Source organism: Tamandua tetradactyla, chromosome 13 (genome assembly GCF_023851605.1).
Source record: "Tamandua tetradactyla isolate mTamTet1 chromosome 13, mTamTet1.pri, whole genome shotgun sequence".
Lineage (NCBI taxonomy): Eukaryota > Metazoa > Chordata > Mammalia > Pilosa > Myrmecophagidae > Tamandua > Tamandua tetradactyla.
Genome location: NC_135339.1, coordinates 62,512,939 through 62,532,865, shown reverse-complemented (window position 1 = coordinate 62,532,865; position 19,927 = coordinate 62,512,939). Strand labels below are relative to the sequence as shown.

At 39.9% G+C, this 19,927-nt stretch overlaps 1 protein-coding gene and 1 long non-coding RNA gene across 3 annotated transcripts in view; one reads left to right on the top strand and one right to left on the bottom strand.

Annotated features, from left to right (window-relative positions):
* The first annotated feature begins 6,104 nt into the window (after positions 1-6,104).
* LOC143654170 (uncharacterized) lies at positions 6,105-19,816 on the top strand. The gene is made up of 4 exons (XR_013161697.1): positions 6,105-6,317; positions 14,482-14,599; positions 15,669-15,768; positions 19,372-19,816. It is a non-coding gene; the product is annotated as an uncharacterized LOC143654170 (long non-coding RNA).
* Positions 6,696-19,927, bottom strand: part of SLF2 (SMC5/6 complex localization factor 2) — a 47,565-nt gene continuing 34,333 nt past the window's right edge. For both annotated transcript variants that reach the window (XM_077125750.1, XM_077125751.1), the window contains exons 16-20: positions 18,472-18,603; positions 17,954-18,031; positions 15,894-15,980; positions 13,710-13,778; positions 6,696-10,060 (exon numbers count right to left, since the gene is read on the bottom strand). In XM_077125750.1, the coding sequence (XP_076981865.1) occupies positions 10,025-10,060; positions 13,710-13,778; positions 15,894-15,980; positions 17,954-18,031; positions 18,472-18,603 (402 nt within the window). In that variant the 3' untranslated portion in view covers positions 6,696-10,024. The remainder of the gene's footprint in view (positions 10,061-13,709; positions 13,779-15,893; positions 15,981-17,953; positions 18,032-18,471; positions 18,604-19,927) is intronic.

Sequence of the window (19,927 nt, the reverse complement as noted above, 5' to 3'; positions counted from 1 at the left end):
CTCTGCCCAGCCCGTGGGAGTCTGTGCTGCACCCTTTGGCTGGGCATCCACACGTGGCCCTATCTGCAAACAGGCACTCACAGGCTGGGTGGTGGTGGTGGAGGTCTGGGCTCCCCCTAGGGGCACAGGTATAATGTCTAGGCAGGAGGCTATAGAGTTCAAGGCAGATCAGTTAACTGTGATATAAGTAAGGTGGAGAAAGGAAATGGGATCCCTGAGCCTTTCTTGGCCACCTCCCCTGCCTGTCTTGGAGTCTATTCCCATACCTGGATCCTCCCTCAGGCCAACCATTTGGGGATGAGGGTGGCGGTGGTGGCAGGCCTCCCAATCTCTGAGGCGCTTCTCAGGGCTTCCTGGGCTGGGTGAGGTGTGGAGGAGGTCCACAGACAGGGCCAGAGGGGCCACCAGCCTCTCAGCTCCTTTCCAGGTCAAATATTAACTATTTGGCCTTGAAGAGAGGGAAGGTACCAGGAGCTGCCAAGAGGGAAAACAGGAAGTTAGAGCAGTTTACTCAAGAGCTGAAGGTTAGCATTGTAGTGGGGAGAGCACAGGGGGAGAGAATGGACTATGAGGTGGAAGATGAAAGGGAGAGACGAGGGTCCATCGACCATGGAAAGGGTACAGTTTCTGGGCTGGGGCTGAGATAGCAGGAAACCCCAAACCCATGCCATAGCACCCCACTCCCCACTGTGTAGACACACCTGTTTACCTTTGGGGCCTCCTATTTGCTTAGGCGTGGGGGAGGGAAGGGCTGTTTGGCTACAAGGTATGGGTCTCTAGGATTGGGCAGGAGGAAAACACCCAGATCAGAAGAGCCATTCAGAGGATGACACCCATATAGGTCTACTCTAAGTCACACGTGTCTGGAAGAGGGTGGTATATGCACATGGGTATACACACATATTTACATGTAAGGCTGTATTCAGGTGTCCATTCACCCAGTAGGTCACACATCCTCAGAGGATGACAAGGAAGATACTAAACCTACACATGTACACATGGAGTACTGGGCATGTATTCATGGAATGGGGGGGTCCTGCACATACACATGTGTGTGCAGGGATATGCACAGAAAACATTCACACAGTGGGTCAGGCACACTCATGTTCACAGAAGGGTCAAGTGCAAACTCCTTGCAGAGTCCTCAAACACACGATTATATCTATCTAGAGACAAGTACACAAGATACAGCGTCCAACTCTTGCTGTGGGCTTGGAGGTTGCCAGTGTCCACATGGAGTGGGATGCTGAGCATAACCCCACTTCCCTTCCAGAAAGTCAACACCACCCAATGCTAGGGCCAGATTCCAAGTATGTGTGTGTCTGTGGGGATGGGTGGTGGTAGGAGAGAGACTTCTGACGTCAAATGGTATGGGTGCATTGGGTCAAGGCAGCTCTGCAAAGGAGGGAGGGGGTGCCTAACCCAGGCAGGAGGAGGCTCCCAGCTTTGGCAAAGGAAGGATGGGATAAAACATGTAGTTAACCCCCACATACAATGCAATTCTAGATATGGGAGTTGGGTATGAACTCTCCGCCCGTTTAACCTGTTGGGAGGGTGGGACTAAATGGATGAGGCGGGGTATGCTTCCTCACCCCCCACCCCCACCCCCAGTGTACAAGAGGGTTTAAGTTCTCCAGTCCACACCCCATACCCCACAGTCCAGGTTTTTCCACGGGGCCAAACCCTTGCACACTCACCACCTTCCCACCATTAGGTCCTAGGGTGGAGTGAGCCAGGGAGGGAAGACCTCCAAACAGAAGCTGTAGGATCTGCAGGCTCTCAGCTTTCATGCCAGCTATTCACCTGCCTAGTGTAGGCCGCAGATCTCTCAGCCCAGTGAGAAAGCCCCTCCCCCCCCTCCACAATCCTGGACAGTCCGTGGCTCCCTCCTTTCGCCTAACCTCAGTTTCTACTGCTGTAGTTCGAGCGCAAGCTCTCCTCCGATCCCGCCAGGTGCCGGGAGACGTGACCCAGATCCCGGGGAAGACTGCTCGGCACGCGGACTCCAGCCCCGCGCGGATATCCGACTCCGCGGATGCGTGTCTGCGCTCAGCGCGGCCTGAGGCCTGGCTCGCGCCCCTCTAGAGCCTTTATGCGGGACTGGGGGGCTTGGCCTCGAGAAAGGCTCGGCGGGGCTCGGAGGGAACAGACGTGGGGAAGGCTTTGCCTGGTCCCCGCCTCCTGGCCCAGGCCCCGCCGTCACCCGCACTCCCCGCCCCCCTCACCTTTGCGCTCGGATCCTGGGCCATAGAGACGGCGACGCGCGGTTCTGCTGCCCCACGGCACCGGCTGCGGGAGGAGGGGGCGGTGGCCGGAGGCGGGGCAAGGGGTGGGACGGGGGCCTGGAAGGCGGGGCCAACAAGGCGGGGTGTAGGCAAGGGCGCTAGTCTCCTCCTTCAAGCTCTCCCTCTTCCCCACCTCCTGCCTGAGCAGAATAGAAACGGTTTGAGGCTAAGGGTCACACAGCCCTGGGCATCTGTGGACCCCACCCTAGGGATTAATGGACCCCCGCCCTAGGCACCCCCGCCCCGGTTTTCCCCTTAGTGGTGGTCCCACCACCCCTTGCGCCCGCGACAGATCTATAACCCCGCCTTCCCCTGTCTTCTAGCCCCAGAACTCCTCTGACTTGCCTACTGCAGGGGACATGCAGAGCTGCCCATTGCTTGGGGGCCTTCCCTCCACAACAGTCCTGTGACCTGCCCTCTAATCTGGACGTCACTTCCCTTTGCGCCCCTGCCACCTCCTTTGTTTTCTGCCCAGGATGGGAAGGGCTTCAGTAGGTGGAGACCAGGCGTTGGGCAGCTCTGAACACAGGACAGGGTCTCTGCTTCCCAGGGTCAATCCTCCCTCTGCTTTGCCTCTCAGCTCGAGGTCTGAATAGGGTAGATGGAGGTCAGGCCTGGAGGGAAAGAAGTAATAACTTGACCTGACGTGCACACAGAGAATGCTGTTTTTCTAGATAAATAAGCTACAAATTTTGCACCTGTCCACTCACCAATCTTAGTCACTAACCCAAGTTCATCTCCTCAGGGACACTTCCCTTCCCTTCCAGCTCATCTTGAACGTTTTTACTTTACAACTTCCAGTGCACCCCTCCTAGGCAAATAACCTTTTCCTCCCAGCCTCAATCACCTTACCTAGTGAACCTCTTCAGAATCAACGCCCTACACCCTTAACTCAACTAGGATGGTCTTTCTACACAATCTTTGGCCCTGCAATTTCTCAACTTAGGCCCTGCCTCCTTCCCATGGTCTATTTCTATTAAAGTTTGGGATTTGGACCACTTGCCCCCACTCTCTTTCATGACAGCACTGAGGTGGGCCTAAGGGGGACCAAAATGAGGAGAGCTGCAAGGACAGAGGTGACTCTTGCTGGTTCATAGGAGTCTGAGCTGTAGCTCAGGGCAGGGGGTAGGGGGAAGGGAGACGGCCCCTTCTGTCCCCTTTTGGTGCAGTGGAAAGAGTAATGCCTTGAGAGAGGCTAGGCAGGATCCTCGTGACTCTGCCATTATTTGGCTGAAGGGATCCTGGGAAAGACACCTCATTCTTCTTTTCTGAATTCCCCAAATCTCACACATTCTGGCACTAATATATAAAATCTCGTAGTTTTGGCTGCAGACTGCTAGACAGCAGGGCCTACATCACACTTCCACCTCCCCCCAGATGCTTCTCCCAGCACTCTGAAAATAGGATGTGTGTGTGGGGGGGTGGGATAGCTGCGGAGAAGTGCTCAGATTAAAAAGCATACACACACTTTTATAGTGTCCAGCTTCATTTCCTCATCAGAGGCTTATCCCATCCTGAGAAATTAATAGCTCCATCATATAGATGGAGAAACAGGCTCTTTAGAGTTGAAATTCATTCCTGTGTTTAGAGACAAGACAAGCAGGATTGGAAAAGTCCAAGAAGACAGAAAAGTAAGCCTGAAGGTAAATAGCATGAGCAAAGCGAAATGTGCAAGTTTGTGGAGACCTGTGTTGAGGAGTAGGGTGAAAGGTAATGACTTTGACTTGATGAGGGTTCCTGGTGGGAAACAGAAATGAAAAAATCGGCTAGTAGGTTGGGGGAAAAAAACAAAGAAGAAAATCCTGAGAGTTAACAGACTGAGTAAGGAAGTCGAAGCTGGGAAGCTCAGGAAAGATATGGCTATATGGCTAAAGAAATGAATTGGGCAATTGTGGGCCAGGTGGGTTTGGTGGCACTGGGGGAAGGCAGGGAGACTGCTAGCCCACAGGACCAGAGAGGAGAGAAATTAAACTGTGGGGGACCAGTGGCTCTTTCAGACAGCTGTGCTGACTAGATTCCTCAGGAGGTAGGCAAGTAGGCCAGGGTGGGTGGGTAGCTTTAGCAGCTCACTCACCTATACTCTATGAGGCAAGCCTGTCTCCTCTTAGGCACTCTGATGGCAGACTAACCTCACACATTTTAAAATGAGCAAAATGTGTGAATTCATTGCTGAGTTCACCATGATACTTACTAAATTGTAATTGGGCAGTTACTTTAATACATCTGATAATAGAGATTCAGACCACAATATATTTTTCCCTGCTGTCCTTCCACCTGAATGTCTGAACCTTATGAAACTATAGATAAGAAACCAATGGAAGGAATTTTCTACAGGAAACCCCTAGATCGACAATAATCTCTGCAAGTCAAGCTGATAAAATATGCATGTGGGGAATACTGGCAGTAGAGACTCAAAATCAAACGAAGAAATGATTCCTAACCTAGCTTTGACTTTGTGCCCTGGGATACGGCAGGTTATTCTCTGAGGGGCTACTATTTATTCTTAAACTCCCTAGATGCTTCACAGGGTAGCTATGAGTTTCCCATTTGGAAAACTTTGTTTTTATTAGGCTATTTTTCACGTCTGCTCTAAGAGGCTGAGGGTAGTGCTGGGTGTTCTCAGCACTGACTTAGCTACTTACAAGTCAAGGTGTGACTCCAGGCTCTGCACATGGAGCAGTTACTCACTGTAGCAGGGATCCTGGTGAAGGGGGTGGGTGTGAACTCCTGAAACTTGAACAGAGGGTCCCTGAGGCAAGAGAACTTTGGCCTAGTCAAGGTCTTGTCTTGCTTCCTGTTCACTGTGGCAGCACTCCTGTTCCTGCTTTGCCATTTTCACCTCTGGCTTGCCCAGCACTTTCCCTTTAGGTGGTGTGATCTTTATTTTGGCCTCATCTATAGCTGAGGTGCTTCTTCAGTAAAGACTGTCACCAGTGCAACAATGCTGCATCTCACTGTACCTCAGAAGCCTGTTTTGCCTGTTAGGTTTTCCTCCCAGCCAGTCGTCTTGGAGTTAAACCCAAAGCTGGGCCTTCTGGTTTGCCCTCTCTCTTGACTCCAGCCTGGGGAATGGTTAGCAAGGAAAAGGGGTGTCAGGACATGTTCATATGCTGGAAAATCACCACCCACCATCCCTTTCTCAGCTTTAGCATGCTGAGAATTTTTTTTAAGTCATATATGTTTTTACCAGCACAGACATATATGCCTCTGGAGCAACCTGTGTCAGAAGGAATAGAGCATTCACATACTTCGATTTTAGGAGAAACAGTTTGCTCAGATATCATTAAATCTCAAAGTCCCTGCTTTAGAACAATTTAAATTGCCATCTAAGAACCTTGAGTTAGTATAAATAATAGCAAATGGCATTTAAGTTCTTGCTATGTGCCAGGCTCTGTGCTAAGCACTTTTCATGCATTATCTCATTTAGTCCTCAAAAATTCTGAGACACCATTATAATTCCTTTTTACAGCTGAAGAAACTAAGGCACAGAGAGATTTAAGTAATTTGCCCAAGATCAAATGGCTGGTGGGGTGAGTCAGGGATCTGAATCTTAGCCCTTAACTTGTATAAAGCCAAGGCCCTTTACTTCTGCTGCCTGCCACCCAAAAAGTGTTTATAACAATATCTCTATTTCTGCCTGCACTTACTCTGCCTCCTGCTTGCCCACTCACAAGTGGGTAAAAAAAAAAACCCAACCACTCACAGGTGGTCCCCTCCTAACCAGCATGCTGGAAGGGGGAAATACTGGCATAGTTCTGGAACCCAAAGCCTCTGGCAACCATGCCTAGCCCCTCTATGAGCGCATAAGAGCATTCCTTCTCCACTGAGAAGGAGTCAGCCCATGTCTCCTACTCTAGCTGGCAAACCCAGAACATTCTAGGGTTTTATCTGTCTGAGCTTGTAGGTGGTCACCATTTTATGGTGTTGCTTTTCTTGGCCCTGTACTCTGTGACAAAGGAGTCAGGTCAAGATATTCTCTTTTCCAGTCCTCTTTGCCCAATAACAGAAATATTTTAACCTGGAGACCAGAAGGTAAGATTGACAAGAGTTATGTTTGTGTTGTTCACCACTAAATCCTCAGAGCCTGAGAGAGCCTAGCATGTAGTAGGTACTCAGCTATTGAATGAACACAGTGAATGAGGTAACGTAAGAATGAGATTACTAGATTCCTGACTGCAAGGTATGCAATTTTTTAATTGGGCTATATAAATGTAAACAATGTACAGCTCTGGCTTTGTTTTCCAGAAACAGGAGACACAAGCTAAAAAAATGTCTGGAGAATTGAAGGCAGGAGAAAGGAAAGGAAGAAGTTAGTTGAAAAATTATGGGATAGCGGCAGAGGAAGAAACAGAGCATCCCAGTTTCTTATTCATCCCCACTCCCAAACAAATATTACCAAACACATGTTCAAACTGAGAAAAAGCAGTTTTAATAACACACACATACACCGATAGGACTTTAAACAAGATGTAGTATAAAATCTTAAAAAAAAAAAAAGGGTAAAAAAGAAAAAGGAAACCTGCATTTTTCTGTAAGCTGTCTAAGAGCTGGTGAATTATCTGGCCACAAGGCTGCCCAGGGAAACAAATGCACAGATAATGAGGTGCGCCAACACTGTTAATGAGTAAGAAATAACAACCACAGATTATGCTAGCTGCTCCACTGGTCCAGTCACCTGCATCCTACTCTTGCCTCCTTAGAGACAAAGCAGGACAGTCCTTCCTAATTATCTCAGTCACTTGTTAATGGGCCACCTCTTAATTTTTTTTCTTTTAAATTTAAAAATTACTCTTGGTATAAAGACTCCACATGTTATTACTGGCCAGTCCCCACCAACTATACTTGTTTTGACTGATATACACATGCAAATGCTCCAACAGCCTGGATGACAACACACCACTTTCTATCTTTTGCATCTGGGGAGAGTTTGTGAAGTCAAAAGCAAGCTACTACTTGCACTTTAAAAAATAAACAAAAAGCCAACCTTTCAAAAGGTGACAAAGGCACCACTGCCATCAGGAGAAAGACAAGAAAATGTACAAAGCTTTACTGCAACATAGAAGCATTTGTCCATAGAGAGCCTCTTCATTTAACATGATATATCAAATTGAAATATATTTTCAGATAGTAAGAAAAGCAGTGTCGAAAAGGCTAACAGTTACACACAAAAGCATAAACACAAGTACTTTAACTTTTGGCTTGCAATAAGGGTAATAAGTTTGACATACCTATCCAGAAAATTAGATAAGGTGATTTTTGGCACACTAATATCGCCAAACACACCACCGCTCAGTGCAAGCTTTGTGTGCCAAGTCCCAAAGAGTGGCCTGACATTTTTCTGTGCAATGAACATTTTCTCCCTCACCATCATCCCATTCACCGGGCAAGAGAAGCAGGAGGGAGACAAAGCATGGGGACTCAAGAGGGTGAAGGAAATATTTGATGTGGGAGAAAAAACATGGGCTACTTATGGTAAAAGAGAACCACAAAAATTTTTATGAGAACCCAAACGCAAATACTGACTGGACTGTGACCTGGAGATTGGCAGTATCTACCAGAATCATACTACAACAACCCAAACTGACATTTGGCCATTTTAAAGGGATAGATGAAGGAGTTTCCTCTAATGGAGAAAAGTCAATTAAAAAATAGAGATTTTAAAATTGGAACTGTTAAATAAAAATGTATCAAAGTGGCTTTAAATTTGATGAGCAGTTAACTTTTGAAACTGCAATACAAAAGGGTCACTTAAAAAAACCTGAATAACCCACTTGTTCCCCCACCCGTCAATGTACACGATTAGAAAATATTTACACACTGTAATTACAAGCAATATAAGCAGTATTTTATACTTTGAGATTTTGTACACTTTACACAATGCAAAATGAGAAAAATATGAACACTTATAAAATTACACACAAATAATGTATCTACAATGTATTAAATTACAGAGAGTGAAAGCCCCCATTGTTGGGCAGATAGATGCCAGAGTTTCAAGCTTCTGTCAAATATAACTCTTTGTATCTATCTCTTTAACCATAAGTGGCATTTTGTAACAATACCCTTGAGAGGTAGTATCAAGATAATATTCTTACCAGTAAACTCAACACAGAAAAAAACTTTTGTTGGTCTGACTCTTGGTGCCTCATTCTGCCAGGGTTCTTGGGAACTGAATTTAGTCTCCCCTTTAAAATCTCTAACTGCCCAACGCTTGACATGGACTCAATAAGTTAACGAAGCTATTTTAAATGATAAAATTTAAGTTAAAATGCTTTTTATTCCTAAGCCTCAATTTTGAGGTAAAAAGTTTATTTTCAAAACTTATTTTGTCTTCCTTTAAACTATAAACATCAAGTCCAGTTCCCTTCCCTAGACCTATCTTAACATCCTCCAAACCCCAACCCACACCTGGGGAAATTAAGAGTGCTCAGGAGAGCAGCATCACCCAAGTCAGTTAAAACAAAACAAAACAAAACAAAAACACTGGCTTTCTCTTTGAGGAAACAAACCCTCCCAAAAGGGATACTGTGTTACTAAAAGAAATTTTCAGTTAGATAATAAGAGTCTGTCACTACCAAAGGGTTCAAAGTGCCCTAAGGCTAAGACCAGCACGTACGCTTCTACTAACCCTCCACCATTTAAACCAAAGGATGGCTTTCCAGTGTTTACAAATTTAGAGCAGCTGTGGTTTTCAAGTGCAACAACTTCAAAATACAAGCACATGTGAGTGAGCACATGCATGTAGCTATGCGCGTGCTATCTCCCTTTCTCTCTCTCTCAAACACACACACACACACACACACACACACACACACACACACACACACAGTATCCCAAAGAATAAACACCACCCAGGCCTCTGCCAAGGTCATGTACTCAGAGAAACAAGGTTTTTGGAAACTTGTCCAGATCTTTAAACTTTTACAATATAGATTTCTGTAATACGGCTACCAAGAGCCAGAACTTTAAGATTTAACCGGTATTTTAAAAAATAGATGCACTTAAAAGAAACCCAAAACAAATGCTGTACTAATGTTTCAGCATAAAAACAGAGCCACTACTTTACAGCTTAACCTCTTCCCCTTAAAGGCGATCTGACGACATAACAAATTTCTGTTTCTCAATTGTTTGTTTAAATGTGTTTTTAAAAACCTAACAGATTTGTAATATTGAATAGTGAAGGAAAATGCATGGATTGAAACCTCCCTGTGGTTTATAGTAGTTTCAGAAGATTTATGCTTTTCGTTACTTAGCTCAGTTCTAAGATTTCCCTTTGCCCTAAAATAACCAAGAGGGAAATTAAATCCAACTGGAAGTTGGTCTTGATTTCCATGTCAAACCCCTCAAGTTGGTCCAAACTTTTTCTTACATATTTCCTGTGATTATCCAAGTGCCACACATACCACCCCCACAAAAAGATAATTGGCTTGCAATTTAACAAGAGTTAATAGGAGTAGGATAGACATGCAACTATAAGTTGCTTCTATCCCTCCCCTCTCTTTATAGGACCCTGCTCTTTTGAAAGGCCAGTTGCCATAACAATTAGGCAGATCATGTTTCATATGTGCTTCAGGAATGGCAATTTCTCCATTACCAGCTTCATATTAGATATTCAAGTGGCATATTTGCTGGACATTTTCTTAGCATTCCACTGGATTCTGTGGTAATGCCTTCTACCCATCTAGGAAAGGCTCCTGTTGAGTTTTTCTTGATTCACATCATTGCTGCTGCAACTTATATTAAGAATCTGGAACCCAGAAGTCATGAAGCTGCCCCTAGAAAAGGAAAGGGAAAAACAACAAGATAAAGGAAAATTTAAGCAGATTATGAACTAATTCTTACACAACTGCTAATCATTAATGGGCTTTGATAATAAATGCAGTAAAATCTTTATATTGTACACTTCTTTGAAAATTTATGGTAATCAGATTTAAGTTTTACATTCTGTGATCTAACAATGAAAAGCAAGTAAAACAAGTACAGGATGTTTTTCTCACTGCCAGTTATACTTGCAGAGTCATTTTTAAGGAGATTATATAGTATATGAAGTTTTTTGTTTTTAATGTATAGTATAATATATATACAAAGTAAAGAAATATAAAAGGAATAATTTTCAAATTACTCTTCAACAAGTAGTTATACAATAGATCCCAGAGTTTGTCTTGGGCTACCACATGATCCTCTCAGATTTTTTTCCTTCTAGCTGCTCCAGAATATAGGAGGCTAGAAGGTTTAAAGACTTTTTTATCATCACAATCGACTTTTTTCCTTCTTTTTTTTGTGAAAAACAACATATATACAAAAAAGCAATAAATTTCAAAGCACTGCACCAGAATTAGTTGTAGAACATATTTCAGAGTTTGACATGGGTTACAATTCCACAATTTTAGGTTTTTACTTCTAGCTGCTCTAAGATACTGGAGACTAAAAGAGATATCAATTTAATGATTTGGCATTCACATTCATTTGTTAAATCCTATCTTCATTATATAATTCCACCATTACCTCTGATCTTTCCATCCCTCTCTTTAGGAATGTTTGGGCTACGGCTATTCTAAATTTTTCATATTGGAAGGGTCTGTCACTAATATGGGATAGGGAGATGGAACTATCTGATGTTCTGGAGAGGCTGGGCCCTCTAGGTTTCAGGACTTATCTGAACCAGGGAGCCAACTGGGGGTTGTAGGTTTCTGGAAAGTTACTCTAGTGCATGGAACCCTTGTGGAATCTTATATATATTGCTCTAGGTGTTCTTTAGGATTTGGCTGGAATGGTCCTGGTTGGGGGTTGGCAGGTTATGATAGGTCGCAAGGTCTAATTGAAGCTTGCCTAAGAGCAACCTCCAGAGTAGCCTCTCAACTCTACCTGAACTCTCTCTGCCACTGACACGTTGTTACACTTCTTTTCCCCCTTTTGGTCAGAATGGAATTGTTGATCCCATGGTGCCAGGGTATATAAAGTCTCAGCTATTCAATGCTTTTCTGTTTTAATACCACATCAGCAAAGATGACCAGCCTAAAAAATGTCTACTGAGGTTAGAAACTAAAACAACAACAAAACATTAGCTCAAGGGCACACATATCTTATAGAAGACACTAGTAGCAAATAAATCAAAATGCCATAAAATAGTCAGACTGCTTTTCTTAGTTAATTTCTAATGCTCCTCTTATTTTGATACAAAATGAAAGCAACTTCTAGACCCATGCTACTCCAAGTATTGCCCCTGCACTAGCGGTATTGGCATATATTCGAGAATCTGTTAGAAATGCAAACTATCTCAGGTCTCACTCTAGACCTAACAAATCAGAATCTGCCTTTTTACAAGTTCTCAGTTGATTCTTATTCACATTAAAATTTGAGAACATTATTTTAGACCATTCATCATCAATCAGTTTGTAAATAAGCAGGTTGCCAAACTTAATTAATAGGAGGTGTTAAAGAAAAACCTCCCTTAGGGAAACAGCTTCTTAGATATGACACTGAAATCACAAAAGACAAAAGAAAAAATAGATAAACTGGACTTCCATCAAAATTAAAAATTTTGTGCTGCAAATGATTCTATCAAGACATTGAAAAGAAAATCCACAATATCTGCAAATATGTATCTAATAATGGCCCTGTCTACAGAACATATGGAGAATTCTTATAAATCAGTACTAAAAAGACACCTAACTCAATTTGCAAAATGGGCAAAGGACCCAAAAAGACACTTCTCCAAAGAAGCTATCCAAATGGCCAATAAGCACATGAAAAGAGACTCATTATCATTAGCCATTAGGGAAATGCAATTAAAACCACAATGAGATTCCACTTTGTACCATTACTATGGCTATAATAAAAAAGATAGACAGTAACAAGCGTTAGCAAGAATGGCGAGATTTAGAACCCTCATATATTGTTGGTGGAATGTGGAACGGTGTAGCCGTTTTGGAGAATACTCTGGCAGTCAAAATGTTTAACACAGTACCTATGTAAAACTCAGCAATTCCATGTCTGGGTACATACCCAAGATATTCTCGGGTGGTAGATACCCAAAAGTTTTAATTTGAAAGCATATATCCACATACAAACTTGTACACAAATTTTCATAGAAGAATTATTCATAACAGCTAAAAAGTGACAACTCAAATGTCCATCATCTAATGAATGGATAAATAAAATATGATGTGATATATTCAGTATAATGTTATTCACAATAAAAAGGACATACATGCTACAACATGGATGACCCTTGAAAACATTATGCTAAGTAAAAGAACTCAGTCACAAAAGACCATGTAGTATACGATTCCATTTATATGAAATGTCCAGAACCGGCAAATCTATAGAGACAGAAAATAGATTAGTGGTTGCCTAGGACAGGAGGTGGTGTTGACAAGTTGGGGTATGGGGAGTGACTGCTAATGGGAGTGGGATTTTTTTTGGGTATTAAAAATGTTCTAAAGTGTGGAATGATCAAAAGTTAAGAATGTTTGCATTTGGTGTTTTTTGGTATTTAAAAAAAATTTTTAAATTAATAATAAAAAAAATTTAGTAACCATAAAATGCAATTTTGAAGAAGACTAGGGGAAATTTTATGAAAAAATGGTAAGATAAAGGTCATATAAAAATACATTCTCCAGAAAGCTGCTGTGGATAAGTTATTAGAGACAAATAACAGCCAAGAAAATGATTAAAGAATGAGAATTTATACTCAAATAATTATCCCATTTGTTACTTTTTAATATTCAGATAATACTTTTTGCTTTAATGTACAAATATATGCTACTTTTTAGAAAAAAAAGACATTTGAAAAATAGTTTGCAGTTCTGCTAATAAACAAACTTACCATTGTAAAAAAAATGTTCTAAAGACTGTAGTGATGGCTGTGTTAACTCTGTGACTATATTAAAAACCATTGTATACTTTAGGGCGGGCCGCGGTGGCTCAGCGGGCAAGAGTGCTTGCCTGCTATGCCGGAGGACCTCGGTTCGATTCCCGGCCCCAGCCCATGTAAAAAACAAACAAACAAACAAAATATAATAAAACAAGAAAATGTTTAAAGATGTTTCCCTTTCTTCCTCCCTTCCTTCCTTCTATCCTTCTTTCCTTCCCTTCCTCCCAAAAAAAAAAAAAAAAAAAACCATTGTATACTTTAAATGGGTGATATGTATTGGTATATAAAGTGTATCATGTGAAAGCAGTTAAAAATGTTCCTCATTAAATAGCCTCCATTTGATACAATATAACATTTTAAAATAGGCTCTCACCCTCTCCAGAAATACATTAAAAAAACTTCTCACAAACCAGTATTATACTGGAGTTTTTAGTTTATCTTAAAATACTTAGAAACAAGTACTCTGTTAAACTTTATTTCAAACAGTTTGAAGAAGTACAATTTAGCACACTATTAAGAATAAATAAAACCTTTTAATAAAATGATACCTGTATAGGCCGACAGTTCTGGATTATTTCCTGCCATTTTCCATGTATCCTGGCAACCAAGTCTTTCACCTTTCAAATACAAAAAAGGGGGAAAAAAGGATCAGATCGAAATATCCTTATCTGAAATCAATTTAATGCCTGATACCAAAAATCTGATAGTTATGACAGGCCTTTACCCAAAAACTCAAATTTGATTTTTGTCATGATAGAGAAAATAAGCCACTCATCTTTTGGAGTGGCTTTCAAATCCGAGTAATTAAGAAAACTTTCCTTCATCACCATACTCTAAATACTAAATGTTTAGGACTTCATTTTCCCATTAATTATCAGAGGTCATCCAGGAAAAAAATACTCCTTGCCTTCAAAAGAACTTATTGTTTCAATTTGCTAACTTGAACACCCAGACAGAGAAGCTGAAGGGTGGTCTATGTTGTAGGTCCCGAGGCTTTGGCTGTTCCCTGTGTTCCCAGCTTCTATTTGAAAGAATCAAGGCCACAAAAAATGTCCTAAGTTTTTTTCTACATTACCAGAGGTTCCAAAATTCACTCTTAGTCCTCTCCAGCCCTCTGCAAAGTAGGATGCATCTTTTTTCAAATACTTGGGATATTCCTACATCAGAATTTTAGCAAGTCTTTGTATAAAACTCAAACTTTCCTATAACTTCTCAATTAGCTCTTGTACATAATTATTTGAGAAAAATTAAACAAGTAATTTTATAGCTGTTTTACACTTATAAGGTGAATTGCAAATTCTGCTTTTCTTTTCTATCTAGAGCTCAGCAGATTAAGTTTCTCCGAAACAACTAGCACCTTTTCAACTAGAAGATTCATCTATTTCCATAGGACTACCCGCTGAAGCAATTTCCAGAGAACACTGTGTCACTCTTCACTGTAAGTAAGAGGAGCTTTGGCACCAACCTGTGCCTGGACCTTGGCTTTAAGAAACAAAAGCCTTGGGTGGTCCCCTTTTATCTCATGTCTGTCAGCAGTAGCTGCTGTTCTATGAGCCAGTAACTCCAGTCAGCATACAAAAGAATGTGCTTCCGAAACTATGGTTTCCACTCTGAGGAGAAGAGCTATCCTGAAATATAACTTCATTAATTGCTCATTATTGTATTTAACTTAAATTTACAAAAATACATACAGATACTGAATCTAAACAGGCACTGTTCAAACGACTAACATTTATCAGTTAATATGACATAGTTAATGATAATTAATATAGACATAGTTAAAGTGCAGATTTCAGTTAGTGACTATCCAAACACAAGAAGCAAAAAGAGTCACCCTTACGTGATGAAAGCTAAAAAATAATGCAAGATTTAAAAAATCCTTAGAAGAAAAAAATTTTTAAGTATTATTTGATTTTATGTTTAGAAAAAAAACTGACAAATCATTTTATTAATACTGTAGATTATTTTCTATTACTCCATTTTCAAAAACATTCAGACTTCTACTGTCTTTGAACCTTCAAAAAAAAAAATTTAACAAGCTACCTGCTTAACTCATTTCCATCCTAGAGCTCAGACTGGGTGATGTAGTACACAGAAATGTGAATAATCCTTCCTTTAACACATTCTTTAATGGAATATTCAAAGAATAAAAGTTAACCTATTTTTTTCTCTATAAACAAAACAAATTTTCAACCACCATACATTTTTATAACTAGTGCTTTGTAACTTAGATATTTATTTACTGCCTCAATCCTCGACGCTAACTCAGGCAGAAAGGCCCAATGAAAAAGAACTAACACATTTCATTAGTACTGGAAGAATTCTTTTTCACCTTGGGTACTAGCAGTTTCAGAAGACATAATAAAATGAAAAATATATCTGCTTTGAGATTTTTCCTTTCACTCTCAATCAAGCCAAGGATACTTAACAGAAACTGATTTCCATTACAAAAAAAGAGAAATGTTTCTAAACTTATATGTTCTTCTTCTTCTTTTTTTTCCCCTCAGGGCAAAGTATGCACACAATCCCCCACCAACATAAATTATGCAACAGATCAGCCCGACCCTGGGAAAACCACCTTCATGATCATGGTATCTTCCCTGTCAGGTAAGTATTTATGTATAATATGTTCTTTTTTAAAGAAAGGCTGATATGCTTTCCATTCTCAAATCTATTTTTGTGACCAAGATTAAACAAAAAAACTAACAATACATAAGAAAAAGCACACTTACCTTAGTTCTATAAAAAAGTCTTGCATCTTCCCTAATATCACACTTAACGTGCTTTTCCAAAGCCCCACAGAGCAGCACTAAGTGTTTCTGTGCAAAACAAACACAAGGGATGAAACAACTCTGAAGCATTACAAATAAACAAAGAAGAGATTATGCAGTCAGCACAACTAACAATCATTTAAAAAAATCTATCATTACCCAGTTAGCAATTTCTGATATTAATCACCCAGCACAATAGCAGTTGTAGCAGTGAAAGTAGTCACTGCCAAGACAATAAGACTATTATGGTTTATTGTTAATTAATTGAGAAAATATACCTAAAAATAAAAGTTGTCTTGCTTTGTATTAAAGCATATTAATAGAAACTTAACCTTAGAGATCAGACTGGGTGATGATGTAGTGCCCAGAAATGTGAAGAGCACTTCTTTTAACACATTCTTTAGTAGAATATTCAAAGAATAACAGTGGACTATTTCTTTCTTTATGAACAAATAAGCTGTATGCACAGATCACACTGAGTTCCTTGAAAAATTACGTGTCTTAAGTTTTAGAGGTGTATAATACAAAACAGCCACTCTCATACATAGTTGGTGAGAATATAAATGGACACTTTTGGGGAGGGAAATGTGGTAATGACTATTTAAAAATAATTAAAATTTGACCTACAAATTCTATTTCGGGAATTTTCTCAAATTACAAAAACATAATGTTTATTAATAAAAGGTTTGAAATACTATAGCTATTAAGGAATTAATTAGAAGTGCTACCATCTAAAGTGAAAAAAAAAGACAAGTTACAAATAATACAAATAGTAGGACTCCATTTTTGTTGAAATAAGTTAGTATATGCATAAATTCTGGAGAAATTTATAGGAGGGAACTAGATTACATGAATTTTTAAATTTCCACCTTGTACAGTTTTATAGCAATTGAAAAAAAATTTTTTTGAGGGGTGCCATGGGCTGGGCATCAAATCCAGGTTTCCCACATGGAGACCTTCTACCACTGAACCACCCATGCACCCATGTAACTGAATTTTAAATAATAATCATTGATTATTTTTTAACCAGAAAAAAAAGATAAGTGGGAAATCTTATGTTGTATATCTTGCCACAAAAAATAAAAATAAAAAAAAATTTTAAATAATGTTAAGATCATATAAAAACATTACAGACAGATGACCAAATTAGGTTCCAATCAGGAAACAAACATAATTCTATGTAAATAGCACTGTAAAAAGCACATAACCCAGTCTTGTGTCTTTTCTATCATGTCTAGGAGATACTAAGTTTTAAAATAGGGATTGGAATAGTTAAGATGTGAAACAAAAAAGAAAACAACTTTCCCAGAAATGTGGATCATGGCAATATGGAAAGCACAGAATAATTAAAATTCCAGCATAGAAATAATTTTAAAATGCATTTTTTGGGCAGTCTGTCTTATTCATTTAATTTTCTTATAACCATCAGTTAAAATTTTTTTTTTTGTATGCTATGTGGCGGGGGTCACATTTCATTCTTTTTCCATGTAAGTATCCCCTTATTGCAGCACCATTTGTCCATCTGTTGAATTTTCCTTTTTTGGTTTGTTTTTTCATTTTTTTGTTTGTTTGGGAACCACATGGGCCAGGAACTGAACTCAGGGCTCCTGCATAGCAGGTGAGAATTCTACCACTGAACTACCCTTGAACCCCTCCATCAGTTTAATTCTGAAGGCAATGTTACTGCTAAAGAAACAAAAAGTGGGGTAGGAGGTGAGAAGAAGCCAGCTAAGAGCCAGCCCATTTGGTATTTGGTGATCTCGGTATGTTATGAATATATTACCTTGTTGCCAAGATATGATGGTTAAGCTCCATTCCAACAAACAGAACACTTGCTGACAAATAATTTTGTCACTATGATATGGTTGTAAGGTTTTATTACTCTCCTATTTCTAATATATTCTATGGCAAATCCAAAGTTAACTCTTATTAGGTTTTCTCCAATATAAAGCATATTCATTCATTCCATAAACAGTAATATTTTTATCAAAACAAACAAACACACACTAAGAACTACCTACCCGTTGTCCAGAAGAAAAAGAATGAGAACAACTAACTTCACCGACTAAATGAAGAAGAATGTAGGTAAGGTAATATGCCTATTAGAGAAATGAACAAAATTAACACCCGTGAATTAGCTAAATAGATGTTATCTCCAATTTATACATTAGGAAAGTTACTCAGGAAGGTAAATGATTTGCTAAAGTCAACCCAACTGATAAGTAGGGAAAAGCCAAGCATTTACCTTAAGACTTTCTGATTTCTAACTCAAGTGCATTCTACCACCTCATTATTGACCTAATAAACAGCTGCAAAAAATACTCCCAGAATTAAATTACCAATAACCATCATTTTACCTAAATTCGCATCAAGTTTACTGAAGAATTTCATGAGAGCAGTAAGTTAAAAATATCATTCAGTTTAATCATGTTTGCTAGAATCTAGTCTCTAAATTCAGAAATGCCTATGAATCTATGGTAAGAAAATTAGCATCAGTTATGCTTCTATGTAATCTTTGAGATCTTCTAGCCCTAAATACCTGCTTTTCAAGTTCCAAATGAAGACTGTCATCAATAGTGCAATTTGGTTGTTCAGCCTTTTTTTTCAAGACCATTTTCTTTAGCAAATCTGAAGGTTTCATTTGCACAAGATAGCGATGAAGGCGTGATATCTATCAAGAGAAAGGAAGAGGAGACAACCAACCAAAACAGTTGCTCTTTCTAAGGCTACTTTTTTCAGTGTGGCATCTATTCATTTGCCTTCCCTATTTCTGGCCATTCAGCTTTCCTATAGTTCAGTGGTATCCATTTTTCCTTTATTTGAAAGTACTCAAATGCTTAAAAGTGTTTTTAAGTTAAAAATTTAGGGCTTGTAATTTAGGGTAAAAGCTTAAGGAGGAGACCAAATAGCATTGCAACAGAAGTCACAAGGAGTACTTTCTCTGCGAAATTATTTGAAAAGTCAGGAAAGTTGAATCTCCCTACTGGGTAGAAGTCATTTAATTCTGAAAAGGAGCACTACAAGAGGTTGGGAAAAAATACACACACAATTAGACTGTGCAATTTGAATATCAATTACTGAGTCTGAGGGCTAATTATTCACATACGTTCTATTCCACATAGGCAAAAAAGGAAAAGGTAACAGGACAAACAAAATTAGGAGGCAGATGGTGGAAATTCTAACCCTGGTTCTCTTTCAATGGCAGTAAATATCAAAGGAATGGGAACTATTTGTTAATTACCCTTGTGGCTCAGAAGTGGTCCTCATATTTGGAATAAAATCTGTCTCAGCTCTACTAAAAAAGAAACCAGCAGTACCCATCAGTTTCTCTTTTGTATACTTCTATACACTATACCACAATGACTGGATTATTTTGTTTCAACCACTGTTTTGTTTTTAAGGGCTGTATCTAATTCGTTTTTTCTTTATTTATCCCTAGGGCCTAGTAGAGTACATCTTATTAAACTGCAATTCAAAGAAGAACACAGGGACAACCAGATCAGAGATATTATGATAATTTTTTCTTTTTTTCACATGGGCAGGCACCGGGAATCGAACCCGGGTATCTGGCATGGCAGGTGAGAACTTGGCCTGCTGAGCCACCGTGGGCCCCCCATGATAAGTTTTTAAATCCAACTAAAGGCAGCCCCATTAGTGCTGTCAATGTTTTGTAAAAGGTCTTCAGAACTTCTCTCTTGGAGTGGAATGTTAAGACATGTTTATACACTCATACATACATGAGACAGTCACTACTGAAGAAGTACTGAAAGGCAACCATACTTCTCTGATTTAAAAAGGCTATTTCACATTAAAACATGTACAAGATGCAAACAATGTACAACAGTTCTACAATTTCTAATCTTGTGATAAACCGCTAACCTTGATAAACTAAACTAATTAAAAATAATGTTTCTTAATATATGTATATATAGCACATTATGATTTTCCCAGCAGTTTGTATACATCAATTCATTTGATTGTCCACAACATCCTAT